Genomic DNA, 14,211 nt, shown 5'->3' with positions numbered 1-14,211 from the left:
CCAGGGGGCTGTGAGCAGGCCTCCAAGGGGACAGTGTCCCGTAATCCTGGCCAGGAGGCAGCAGATGGTGTCTCAATCAGGAGGGACAACCCTGCACCACTATGAGAAGAAGCGCCTGGGACAAAAGCTGGCATGAGATGCAGAGAATTACATCCTGGAAGTGCCTGCCCCTGGTTTCTGTACCATCTCAGCTTCGATGGACTTTCCTGAGTCCCCTATCCGACACACTGGTTAACTAGGCCAGGACCACATCTGCCATCTGTGTCTGACGGTGTTCAATGAAGGCTGCTACCCACAGAACTGTGAGCAGCAGGGTGAGCTGGACAGACACATTCAGCCCCAGAGTGTTCCCTAAGTTGGGTTAGGAGCACAATGCTGTCCTTGCCCCAAGAGCTGGCCGTCACAGGAACCGGTGGCTGTCCTGCTGTGCCATCCTCCGATAAGACTTCCTTCCCATATGTCACCACACCTTCACCTGTGAGCTGTGGAGTTTAGTCTGCATTAGCTCAGTTTATATTTGGTGGAGCATTGCCAACTCTCCGCTCACTGTGTTTCTCTGTAAGTGGGCAGCTCCATGCAGTACACATGGCTTTGTTGTCTTGTCCAGCCGTTCTGCTCTAGTCCGGGTCTTTAAGATACAACTCAGTGAAGATGTTCACAGGGGTCCAGTGGACTGAGCTCCACAGGCCCAGGCCGAAGCCAGTGTTGTTTCCTCAGGGCCTGTGGCCCGTGGCCGGGATGCAGGGACTCCCTGTGTGTTGTTAAGAGATGAAATTAGTTATTTGTTCTCCCTATTTCACAGGGAAGGCCATGTTGTGACTGCGAGGGGTGAAGACAGAGGGTAGCAGTAGAAGCCCATGGTATGGGGGACCCTTGCCCAGAAGTGAGCTGGACGAGGCATTCCCAAGCCCAACTCTGGCCAAGTCAGCATCACGTGCTTGTGGCCTGAGCTTGCATAAGGTCCTCTTCCTGTCCCGGCTTCGGTGCCTTATCTGTTCAGTGAGGGGTGGACTGCGTGTCCTTCAGGGGTTGTTCACATCTGCTGTTTGTGACTTTCCGCCCTTCGTTAGCAAATGCAAACTGTAGGTGTGAACAGTGCGCCCCTGCTGCTTGTAACTGTATGAAACTGTACGTGTACATTTGTATGCATAGCCTGTCGATTACGTGGAGCTTTGTGAAGTTAGCGGGCCTTACAAGAAGGGAAAAGTTTTTCTGTGGGATTTTTTCTTTTATGGTATTAAGTCAGTTTCTGCACATTTCCAGTGGAGAATGTTAGTACAGGAACTTGTCAGGAATGTGGGGGGGAGGTGGGGGTCATCACAGCCAAAACAGTGTATGCATGAGGGATCCTGGGGTCGCCGTTTCCAGGGGTTTCTGCCCTTCAGTCAGGTCCAGCCATGGACCCTGCTTCTGGTGGGGCGGGCCTGCATCTTGCTCACTCCGGGTAAAGGGAGACGGCTGTGCTCAGAGCCTGGCCGCCCCCTCTCCACCCCTGCCGGTGGTGTCTCTGGTTCAGGTGTGATGATGTGCTGTAGCCTGCCCCACCCACTGATTTATCCCTCTCCTGCATAGGCAGAGTGGCCGAGGCCGTGGAGCAGACCCACCGGGAGCCAGATGAGCAGAGAGGTCTGCGTGCACACCTGGCCGTGCTCCTACTACTTAGAGCTGGACAAGCGATGGGTCCCTGGAAAGCTTTCCTTAACCTCCTGCTCCCTGAAGTTTGTGGCTGATGAGGCCCAGGAGATGCTGGTGAGTTTCCCGCTGTCTGGCATCACTGCGATCAAGAAGGAGGCTTCTCACTTCGTCTTCAGCTCCATCACTGTCCTGGAGAAGGACAACCGCAAGCACTGGTTCAGCTCCCTGCAGCCCAGTCGCAATGCCGCATTCAGTGTCATCGAGCATTTCTGGAGAGAGCTGCTGCTCTCCCAGCCGGAAGCACCGCTTCCTGCGACCAAGGGGAAGGAGCTGACTGGCCTCATGGCCTGTTCCCAGAAGCGCCTGGAGGACACGGCCAGAGTCCTCCACCATCAGGGCGAGCAGCTGGACAGCATCACCAGGGGCCTGGACAAGATGGAATCCGACCTGGACGTGGCTGACAGGTAGACAGAGCCACGGAGCCCTGCCCTGTGTGTCTTCCCCGCCATTCCCTGTGTCGTACATATGGGTCACCCCGCCAGGTGGGCTACAGTGGCACATTTGTGGAGGGGAGGCTCTGTGTTTCCAGTGTCTCAGGAAGACCACCTCATTCAGGCGCCTGTGAGGGAATAGGCCATGCGGCCGGGTGACTCGTGGAGGTCACATGCGGTCCACCGGCACATCTGTTGTGCACAGCCACGTAGCAGCAAGCCTGGGGCCGCACTGAGGCGCTCCAGCTGCTCCCAAGCCTTCCATCGCAGGACCCCCCTCTGTTTCACATCAAGGACCCCACGTGGGTCATATGTGCAAATATTAATCTGTTTTTTATGAACTAAGATTCAAAAAATCACTTGTTTGTTCAAAAAGTGCAGTAATAAACCCACGACCTGGTAACATAAACAGCTCTGTGAATGAAAAATAGTTTTTGTAGGGGCGCCTGGGTGGCGCAGTCGGTTAAGCGGCCGACTTCAGCCAGGTCACGATCTCGCGGTCTGTGAGTTCGAGCCCCGCGTCGGGCTCTGGGCTGATGGCTCAGAGCCTGGAGCCTGTTTCCGATTCTGTGTCTCCCTCTCTCTCTGCCCTTCCCCCGTTCATGCTCTGTCTCTCTCTGTCCCAAAAATAAATAAAAAAAAAAAAAAAAAAAAAAAAAATAGTTTTTGTAAAGCAGACATGCTTAGTGAGAGGGTAGCCTTGTTTGGGGTTTTGCTCCTCTCTTTCCCGCACAGTCCTGCCGCCCGCCTGCTTCTGCAGTCGCCTGCAGGTCATACTGTGTCCTGGGGCCTCTGGGTGCCCCTCACACGTCCGTGAGCACAGAGCTGAGTGCTGCCAGGTGCTGCTGTGAACACACTGGCTCCAGAAGGTCTCAGAGACGATGCTCTACACCGTGCTGACTCTAAGATGAGTGCAGGACGAAGGAGATTTTAGCGTCTGCTGGGAACAGCCTCTCCCTTGTGTCCCTGATGGCTGTCGGGGAACTCATGACCAGATGGCCTAGTGCTGGGCCCTGAGTCCAGGCCTGCGTGGCTGCTGCTGGTGGGGACCCTTGACTTGAGTGACCCCACTCTGCAGGCACCACCTGTTGCTGTCCTGGGACACTCCTGACTGCCTGCATGGTGTGGGAGGCGTGTGCTCGAGCTGCAGGGAACAGAGCCCCAAATCTTACCTTCAGAGGAGTGCTTGTGGGGGCACCTAGGGGGCTCAGTGTGTTAAGCGACCAGCTCTTGGTTTTGGCTCAGGTCATGATCTCGTGGTTTGTGAGTTCTAGCCCCATGTCGGGCTCTGTGCTGACAGCACAGAGCCTGCTTAGGATCCCTCCCTCTCTCTCTGCCCATCCCCAGCTCATGCTCTGTCTCTATTTCTCAAAATAAGTAAACTGGAAAAAAAACAAACAAGTTGCAAGTAGATGTGTACAGCAGAATACCGTTTATCAGTAGTGGAGGACAAAGTACAGAGAGCACACGAGCAGGGCGGGGGGAGGGCACACTGGGCCCCTGGGAAGGGCAAAGCAACCGCCTGGCGCTCTTGGCCACAGTCCTTGACGCACATCCATCGGTGCTTTTGTGGGGAGTCCCCAGGGAGCTCTCTGGTTGGTCCATGAGGTCTGGTTCCCCCTCAGTTCTAAAGTGTGTTCCTTTCAGATTCCTGTTGTCTGGTTGTCTGGCCTCTGATATCATTCTGTGTCTTATCTTTTTGTTTTACTTTCTGTTTCTTGAAGTGTGTCTTCCTCCTACCCTTCCATCTCTGTGATGTTTTTAATTTCTCCTAGTTATTTATTAATCTCCAAACGTTCCTTCTGAATAGCAGCCTGTTGCTTCATGGGCACGCTGACCTCTGTGTCTTGGGGTTTTCTGGAGAGCCATGTCGGAAAGGACTTGGGTGTGTGTCCCAGCTCAGGAGAGGAGTTTGCTCCCCTCCCCTGCTCCCAGCTCACCTCCCGCCCTTCAGCTGAACCACATGCGAGCTGGCCAGGCTCCCTGTCGCCAGCTCCCTCCTGACACACGGCTTGGACCTTCTGCTTGTGGGGTGAGGTAAAGCCCAGCTTCACAAACACGCCTGTTGTCGAGGTCCCTGGTACCCTCTGTCTCCACGTGTAGGTTCTTCACCACAGACTGGTTCGTGTCCCAGCTTTGCCACCACTGCCTTTTCCCTTACTTTCCTGGATTCACAAAGTCTGTCTGGTTTCTAGGTTCCAAAATGTTGTTGCTGCTGTGTCTTCTCGTTGTCCTTGGGGAAAATATGTGTATTCGATTTGTCATCTCTGATAGTGTGATTTATAATAAATATGGACTCGGCCCTTGTAACTGTTCCTGGCTCAGAGCTCCTAAAGCCCTTGGGTTTCCCAACTGAAGACGGCAATGAAGGTGTCACGGTGTTCATAACAAGTCCGAGTTCATGTTGTTGCGGTGACTTTGAAAAGCCCCTAGGGATGGCAGCTGGTGGCCTGCAGACCCCACCGTGGGACCAGAGAGTTGGAGGCTTCAGTCCTGCCCCTGACCTCTGGGGAGGGGAGACGGAATCAATTACCAATGGGCAATGGATTAATCGATTATGTCTATACAATGAAGCCCCAGTGAAAACTCAGAGGGACGGTCTTGGGGTTGGGGAGGGCTTCCAGGCTGGGGAGCACATGGAGACGTGGGTAGAGTGACGTGCCTAGAGAGGCATGGAAGCTTCCCGCCCCTTCCCCAGTGCCTCACCCTGGGCATCTCTTCCATCAGGCTATCCCTGAGTCATATCCTTTTGTAATAAACCACTAACCTAGCAAGTGAAACATTTCCCTGAGTTCTCTGAGCCCCTCCAGCACATTCATCAGACCTGAGGAGGGGCCATGGGAACTTGTGATCTGTCACCTGTGGGTCAGAGCACAGGTGATGTCTGGACTTGGGGTTGGTGCCTGAAGTGGCGGTGGTCTTGTGGGGCTGAGCCTGTGAGGTCTGATGCTGACTCCATGTGGACAGGGCCAGAGTGGAGTCCATGTGGACGGGACCAGAGCTGAATGAATGGCTTGGTGTGGGGATAAAACCACACACACCTTGTAATTGTCAGAATCTGATCATCCTCTGACAATTTTTCAAACAGACATATCCTTGAGCATCCTTTTTTAGTGCACCAACCTACAATTACTTACAATTCTGTAAGTATCTGGTGCGGAGGAAGGAGGAAGAGATGCAGGGGCCAGTGCGGAGAAAGGGATGCAAGGAGCTGTGGCAGGGGGCCGGTACATAGTCCGTTTGCTCCAGCCCTCATGAGGATGCCTGAGTTTTCTGCTCACAGCTGCTTGCTCCATCCTGGAGCAGGTGCTGTCTGTGCAAAGTTCAGGTTTTCCTGCCATCTTTGGACATTGTCCCATTTACAGTCATAGGGTAAAACAGACATAGTGCAAGTGCTTACTTCTCCATCTGTGTGGTCTTCTCCTCTGATTTGCCATTTTGTTGCCAGTTTCTGCCTTTTTCTGTGTCTGGGTGGATATTTCAACAGGAAATTGGGAAGAGCTATCTAAAGTGTGCTTTCTTCTCTTCTGTGTCAACCCATGAGCTCCTGTTATTTGCTTTTGATTCCTGCTAGGAAATGAGGGTAACGATGGGCTAACTCAAAATATCTGAGCTATTGCTCTGTTTTACATGTTGTGTTCCTCTTCCTGAAGACTCAGTGGATGAACCAGAGAAGGACTGTCACAGAAACAGACCCTTCCACTCCCAACCACTGTGCTGCTTCCATGGGGCACCAGGCATCCTGAGTCCCCAGAAGGACTGCCTCTGCGCCCATCCTTCACATCTCCCTGTGTCCCACTGTCTCTCCAGCAGCCCATCGCCGGGGCTGGCGGACTGCTGGCCCCCAACACACAATCAAGAGTTGGCACCTTCAGACATTGGTGTGAGCACCCCTGTGGGCCTGACTGCTTGCGTTCTTATTTTTGTGCTTTGTGATTCATTGTCCCCTCAGAGGTCTTTCCCGTGGGTGGGCCAGGCCGGGTACACTGTGGAGTCCTTGATTCTGCTGGAGGTGCCCTGTCACGGTGCTTGGTCTCTGTCCCACCACGGTCCCAGGTGGAAATAGCTGTGGTGCCTCCCGGGGTCCTCAGGGATGGTGGTGCCTCTTTGTCCTGGCCTGTGCCCGCCTCTGCCCACCCTTCTTCTCTGTCTCCTTCTCTGCTTCTCTCTATATTTGTGTGTGTGTGTGTGTGTGTGTGTGTGTGTGTGTGTGTGTGTGTCCGTCCTACAGGTTCTGTCTCTCTGGAGAACCTGACAGATAGGGAATCTGGTACTAAGACTGAAGGGTGATTTCTGAATGTGTTCTACAGTTTGGGGGATTAATAATCTGATTAGATTTAAATCTAATAACTCTCATTTCCACGCACTAATGCATGGCATGTAGCATTAGAGATACACAAAATATCTCTGCAGGACACTCCTAGTCAAATACTTTAAGAGGCAAGGATCCGAGTGACCACATATTTGATGCTAATAGCATTTTTGTCAAACTGAGATTTGCTGGCTGCTCCCAGCTCCACTGGACAAAGTGCAGAAAGGAAAAAATGAGCTCAGGGTGCCACAGAGTGGCCTGAATGCCATGTCTCTGCCCTGAAAGATGCCCTGAGTGCCTGTGGTTGCAGGGCCGGGGTTTCTTACCTTATTATTATATAAATCCTAGTTAGGTAACTGAAGTGTAATAATGGTTTCCGGAGTAGAATTCAGTGATTCATCGCTCACATGCAATACTCAGTGCTCATCCCAACAAATGCCCTCCTTAATGCCCATCTGCCCCACCTCCCCTCCAGCAACCCTCAGTTTGTTCTCTACTGTTAGGAGTCTCTGTGGTCTGTTTCCCTCTCTTCTCTTCCCTCCTTCCCATATGTTCATGTTTTATTTATTAATTCACATATGAGTGAAATCATATGGTATTTGTCTTTCTCTGATGGACTCATTTCGCTTAGCATAGTACATTCTAGCTCTACCCATGTCATTGCAAATGGCAAGATTTCACTCTTTTTTTAAAAAAATTTTTTTTTTTACATTTATTTACTTTTGAGAAACAGAGTGAGACAAAGCGTGAGCAGGGGAGGGGCAGAGAGAGAAGGAGACACAGAATCTGAAGCAGGCTCCAGGCTCTGAGCAAGAGGTCAGCACAGAGCCTGATGCAGGGTTTGAACCCACGGACTGTGAGATCGTGACCTGAGCCGAAGTTAGACAATCAACTGAGCCACCCAGGCGCCCCAAGATTTCATTCTTTTTGGTGGCTGAGTAATATTCCACTACATATACACATATGAATACATGTATATAGAGCTTTTTTATCCATTCATCAGCTGATGGATATTTGTGCTATTTCCACCACAGTTTGGCTGTTGTTGATAATGCTGCTATAAACATTGGGGTGCATGTACCCCTTCGAATCAGCACTTTTGTTTCCTTTGGATAAATATCTACTAGTGCAATTGTTGCATCACAGGGTTGTTCTATTTTTAGTTTTTTGAGGAACCTCCACACTGTTTTCCAGAGTGGCTGCACCAGTTTGCATTCCTACCAACAGTGCAAGAGGGTTCTCCTTTCTCCACATCCTCATCAACATCTGTTGTTTCCTGAGTTGTTGGTTTTGGCCATTCTGACAGGTATGAGGTGGTATCTCATCCTGGTTTTGATTTATATTTCCTTGATGATGAGTGAGTGATGTTGGGCCTTTTTTCATGTATCTGTTGGCCATCTGGATGTCTTCTTTGGAAAGTGTCTGGTCATGTCTTCTGCCCATTTCTTAACTGGATTATTTGTTTTTTGGATGTTGTGTTTGATAAGTTCTTTTTATATTTTGGATACTAACCCTTTATCTAATATTTCATTTGCAAACACCTTCTCCCATTCCATCAGTTGCCTTTTAGTTTTGCTGATTGTTTCCTTCACGTCCAGAAGTGTTTTATCTTGATGAGGTCCCAATAGTTCATTTTTGCTTTTGTTTCCCTTGCCTCTGGAGACATGTCTATTAAGAAGTTGCCATGGCCGAAGTTGCCATGGCCGAGGTCAAAGAGGTTGCTGCCTATGTTCTCCTCTAGGATTTTGATGATATTCTGTCTCACATTTGGGTCTTTCATCTATATGTTGAATTTATTTTTGTGTATGGTGTAAGTACATGGTCCAGTTTCATTCTTCTGAGTGTTGCTGTACAATTTTCCTGGCACCATTTGCTGAAGAGACTGCCTTTTTCCATTGAATATTCTTCCCTGCTTTGTCGAAGATGACAAAGATGTCGAAGATCATATAGTTGTGACTTCATTTCTAGGTTTTCTATTCTGTTCCATTGATCTATGTGTCTATTTTGTGCCAGTACCACACTGCCTTGATGATTACAGCTTTGTAATATAGCTTGAAGTCCAGAATCTTGATGCCTCCAGTTTTGTTTTTCTTGTTCAGATTGCTTTGGCTACTCGGGGTCTCTTGTGGATCCATACAAATTTTAGGATTGTTTGTTGTAGCTCTGTGAAGAATGCTGGTGTTATTTTGATTGGGATTGAATTGAACGCGTAGATTGCTTTGTGTAGTATGGACATTTTAACAATATTTGTTCTTCCAATCCATGAGCATGGAATGTCTTTCCATTTCTTTGTATCTCTTCAATTTCTTTCACGAGTTTTCTATAGTTTTCAACATACGGATCTTTTACCTCTTTAGTTAGGTTTATTACTACTTATCTTATTGTTTTCGTGCAGGTGTAAATGGGATTGACTCTTGGTTTTCTTTTTCTGCTTCTTCATTATTGGTGTGTAGAAATGCAACCAATTTCTGTATGTTGATTTTATATCCTGTGACTTTGCTGAATTAATATAGTAGTTCTAGAAATTTTTTGGTGGAGTCTTTTGGGTTTTCTACATAGAATATCATGTCATCTGCAAATAGTGAAAGTTTGACTTCATCCTTACAGATTTGGATGCACTTTATTCTTTTTGTTGTCTTATTGTTGAGGCTAAGACTTCCAGCACTATGTTAAGTACTAATGGTCAAAGTGGACATTCCTGTCTTGTTCCTGATCATAGGGGAAAAGCTCTCAGTTTTCCCCATTGAGGATGATATTTATTAGCAGTGGTCTTTTGACCACTTTATGAGATTGAGGTGTGTTCCCTCTATCCCTACTTTGTTGAGGGTTTTTGTCAAGAATGGATGCTGTATTCTGTCAGATTCTTTTTCTGCATCTATTGAGAGGATCATATGGTTCTTATCCTTTCTTGTATTGATGTGTGTCACATTGATTGACTTGCAAATATTGAACCAGCAGGTCTGGGATTTCTAAAGACCAGATCCGAGTGTCGTCTGCGAGCACATTAATCACAGCACAAATTGAAACCCCAGCTTTGTGTGCTGTCTTCTGTTAAGCCTAGGATACTGATGAAGAAGAAACTGGATCCTGAAAAGTGGAAAGTGGACATATGGGAAAGTCCTGATGAAACTGAGGGCATTGAACCCCTCCATTCGAGTGAGTCTTTGTCGGCAGACACGTCCCTTCCACCGTCATCCTGCTTTGTCGGAAGAGTCTGTAACGGCCCCCCTGAGGTAACTGCCTTGCAGATCTCCTGAAGAGACCCACCCTACCACCCTCCTTTGCTCCTAGATGAATTGTAGGCTCGGGTCACAGCAGATCCCAAAAGGTGAGGCACAAAGCGTGACCCTGAGGAGGATGTGACCCTGTGGAAGAGTTGCGTGAAGGTTCCAGTGTCCACAGACAGAAGGAAGTCCACAGGACATGCATGGGAATGGGTATCAAGGGTGGGGGACAGTGGTGGAAAGGACATCATTTACAGCAGAGGGCCTACAAAACAAGGGACTGGATTCAGTACTGTTGCTCCCCAGGTTGGAGAGGGCTCCACCGGTCCACTGGTGGGTGAGGCATTATGGAAGGTGACCTATGCTGGGTGAGGTTTGGAATGGTCGTATGGACTTACCATGTGAGACCCGCTCCCTACCCAGCCTGGCCCAGAGGGACACACTTGGCCCAGGACCATGAGAACCCTGTTTCTGAGGAGGCCCCATATCCTTGAGGAGCTGTGTAGCCACTCTTCTGCGTAGGCCAGAAAGGATGGTGGGCACTGCTGCCCCTGAGCTGGGACCCTCCCTGTGGCAGGGGTGATAGACTCCAGAGTGTCGGGCCAGGACCCTCCCTGTGGCAGGGGTGGTGGACTCCGGGGTGCTGGTCTGGGACCCTCCCCATGGCGGGGGTGATGGACTCCAGGGTTCCAGGGCCAGTTGGTGGCCTGCAGTCACTGAAGATACGTGGGATGGTCACCACAAGGGACAGCAGAGCAGAAGCAGCAGTCAGAGTGGTGTGAGTCCTAGAGACCTGTGGTGTTGGCTGGTTGGTCACGTGCCCCCAGGGAAGTAACAGATGGGCAGGCAGGGCCTTTGGTCCTTACCAGGGCTGTGTACACAGAAGGGCCCTGGGTCAAGTGAGCGAGCCTCTAACTTAAATTAGAAAGCAGTCATGGCCCCTGAGTCATCTTCCAGACTTGAACCAGTTTCCAGATCCGAAACCCTTTGAAGGATGGGGACACGGCCCCCTTGAGGAGAAACCCTGGGATGCCACTATCTGTTGAGACTATCATTTCTTGTGCCAGCCTTCCCCCCAGGGCCCTGTGGTGTCTAACCAGGGCGACTGAGCACTGGAGGCAGGAAGTCATCAGACTTTTAGGGACTAGGGGACACTGGATCTGGTGGTGATGCTAGCAGACCCAAAACGGCCCTATGGCCCACCAGTCAGAGGAGGGGCTTATTGGGCTCAGGGGATCCGTGGAGTCTCAGATCAGGTCCGCCTCACACAGTCACACAGTAGGCCTCTGAACCCAGCCCATGGCTATTTTTCCCAGCCCTGGAGCATATAATCGGAATACACGCTCTCACTAGCTAGAGAACCCCACACCAGTTCCCTGACCTGCGTAGTGAGAGCTATTCTGGGGAAGCCACTGGAGCTACCTAGAAGAGTGAATCATTCTTGCAGGGATTGCAGAGGTGCGTGTCCCCATCAAGGACCTGCAGGGTGCACGGGCAGTGAGCCCTGCACCATCTCCGCACAGCGCACTCACTGGGCTGTGCAGGGAAAAGTTGGAGAAGAACAGTGGATTGTCCCAACCGTGACCAGGTCGTTCTCTTATGGCACTCGCTGTACCAGACACTTGAGCAAGTTAGCACATCATGTGAGACCCGGGGCGCAGCGCTTACTCTGGCAGACACTCTCTGTCCATGCTGTTAGGAGGGGCCACCAGAGCAGTTTGCTCCCCAGCAAACTGCAACGCTGTCCCGCCTCATGGCAACACCAGCTCTCCAGTCCCATGCCCATTCCCGTCACAGGGACCTGGACTGTGTTTCCCTCCACAGGGTAGCACCCTGGTCTGTTACCTGGGTGATACCGTGCCGACTGCATCGAGGGTGTAAAATTAGCAACTACTCAGGACACACTGCGAAGGCATGTCAGAGGGTGGGAAAGTAAATCTCATAGAGAATCAGGGGTTTTCCACCTCAGTGAAATTTCTAGGGATCCAGTGGTGTGGGGCTCACCAAAGTGTCTTCTACTGTGAAGGACAGGTTTTTGCTTCTGGCTCTTTCTACAACCAAAAAGAAGACACTGCCTGGTGGTGAGCATTTTGGAAGCAACGTCCTCATTTGTGGTGCTACTCTGGCCCTTTTACCAAGTGACATGAAAAACTGTTGGTCTTGAGTGGAACCCAAAGCAAGAAAGCTCTGCAGCAAGTCCAGGCTGCCATGTGGGCCACATGACTGAGCAGATCCAGTGGCACTTAAAGTGTCCGTGGTAGACTGGGGTGCTCTCCAGAGCCTGTGGGAGACCTCTGTAGGGAGTCACAGTGCATGCTGTTAGGATTTTGGAGCAAAGCCCTGCCATCCTGTGCAGATAACTTCTTTCTTTTTGAAACAGCTCTTGGCCTGCTACTGGGCCTTTGTAGAGACTGAACGCTGGACCGTGGACCACCATGTTATCACACAATCTGAGCTGTTCTTCATGAAATGGGTGTTATTTGACCCAGCAAGCCATGACATGGGGCATGCGTGGTGACCCTCCCCCAGCCCCCACATCCAACGATGGTGTGATGCAGGAGATCAGGGGCAAGCAGGCCCTGACAGCACGGGTTAGGCTGTATGAGGAATTAGCTCCCGTGCTACGGTGCCTGCTCCTACACCCCTGCCTTCTGCCCCCAGCCTGCACCTACGGCACAACCCATACCTGCTATCAATTGACTGAGAACGAAAGCAGCAGGGCCTGGTTTACACTTACAGATGGTTCTATACCATGTGCAGGCATCACCCAGAAATGGACAGAGTTGAAGGGAGATCCTTCCAGTGGCAGAACTTCAAGCCATGCGCCTGGAGGTTCACCATGTTGGGAAGGCAGTCTTGTGCAGTCTTCTGACCCACTGTCAGCCCTGTTAGAATGGATCTGAGGGCTGGAGCACACAGCCTATGCCAGGCTTATCACCTAGTAGGGAAATAGCTTTCCCTGTTACAAGCTCAACTGGTACTCATTTGTTCTACTGAAGCACTCTGCCAGCTGTCAGAGTTCATATATCAGAGTCCACGGAGAGGGGGCAGTCCTTGAACTACAGCATTCAAAGGATGTGCATAAGCCTGTTGTCCTGCATCGGCTGCCAGGGGACCAGCGGCCACTACCAGAGCTGGTTCTGTTCTGCTCTTCTCTGCACTAGAAAAGCTGAGTATGGCATTGCTCTGTCCAGTGCTGGACTGTGTTGTGCTCCATGGTAACTCCGATACCAGGATGCTGTGGGCAAAAGTGTTTGAGTCCTCCCCTGAGATTGGTGACCAGTGTGTGGCACTCTGCTCAACAGGGTTCTTGGAAGGAGGAATGGCCAGATGCTCAGTTGCATGCTGATTGGCTGCAGCCAGTGGTTTGGCTGATGTTCAGGACTGGAAGAAACAGAACTGGAAACTTCATGACCAGGAGATCCAGGGCAGAAGTGTTGGATAGACTTCTCTGGTTGGGAAAAAAGGCAAAGATGTGTCTCACCTGAATGCTCACTGAAGGGTGTCTTCAGCAGAGGAGGATTGTAATAATCCAGTGGATAGGATGACCTGTGCCCTAGATACCCGTCGGTCTGTTTCCCTAGCACCTCCTGAAGTTGCCCACTGAGCCCATGAACAAAGTGGCCATGGTGACAGGGATGGAAGCTATGATTGGGTCCAGCAGCACAGACTTCAGCTCACCAAGGCCAGCCTGACCACAGCCACCAAGACCAAGTCTCCAATATGCCTCTAGTCTCCAGGGTGTTCAGCCTGCTACTTGGTGGCTGGCTGATTATGTTGGACCATCTCTTACTGTGAATCCTTTGAACGTGGCTCCTCATTTCCAAATTCTGTTTTTCTATTTGGGTTTCAACAGTTTGCCTATAATGTATCTTGATGTGGCTCTTTTTAAGTTTATCCCCCTTGGAGTTTGTTGAGCTTCTTGAATGTGTACATTCATGTCTTTCATCAGATTTGGGAAGTTTTCAACCAATGTTTCCTCAAATTCATTTTCTGTCCCTTTCTCTCTCTTGTCCATCTGGGATTCCCATAATACGTTTGTGGATATGTTTGATGGTGTCCTTTGGGCTCTGATCATTTTTCTTCCTTTATTTTCCTTCCTTTATGCTCCTCAGACTGGGTAATTTCAAAGGTATTACTTTCAAATTCACCCATTCTCTGTTCTCCCCTGTCAAATCTGCTGTTGAATCCCTCCGGCAAGTTTTTCATTTCAGTGATTGCACTGTTCAGCTCTAGAATTTGTTTCTTTCTCATAATTTCTTTTTACTAATATTCTTGTTTTGTTCAGACATTTTTTTCTTATTTCTTTCAGTTATTTGTCCATAGTTTCCTTTAGCTCATTGAACATATTTAAGATTTTGGTGTAACATCTTTGATAAAATATTAGGACTTCCTCAGAGATGAGTATGGGCCTTATGAATCAGCCATACTTTCTTCTTTCTTTGTATGTTTTATCATTTTTTCTTGAGAAGTGCACATTCTGTTGTGGTAAATCTGTTATGGACTAAATGTTTGTGTCCCTGAAATTCACCTGAAGTCCCTGAGGTCA

General features: G+C 49.9%; 1 protein-coding gene across 2 annotated transcripts in view; it reads left to right on the top strand.

Annotated features, from left to right (window-relative positions):
- The window catches only part of SNAP47 (synaptosome associated protein 47), a 51,838-nt gene that overhangs the window by 6,616 nt on the left and 31,011 nt on the right, over positions 1 to 14,211 (top strand). For both annotated transcript variants that reach the window (XM_047857947.1, XM_047857938.1), the window contains exon 2: positions 1,573 to 2,099. In XM_047857947.1, the coding sequence (XP_047713903.1) occupies positions 1,615 to 2,099 (485 nt within the window). In that variant the 5' untranslated portion in view covers positions 1,573 to 1,614. The remainder of the gene's footprint in view (positions 1 to 1,572; positions 2,100 to 14,211) is intronic.

This window comes from Prionailurus viverrinus, chromosome A1 (assembly GCF_022837055.1).
Source record: "Prionailurus viverrinus isolate Anna chromosome A1, UM_Priviv_1.0, whole genome shotgun sequence".
NCBI lineage: Eukaryota > Metazoa > Chordata > Mammalia > Carnivora > Felidae > Prionailurus > Prionailurus viverrinus.
The sequence above is the reverse complement of the archived record's forward strand: the minus strand, read 5'-3'. Positions and strand labels throughout refer to the sequence as shown.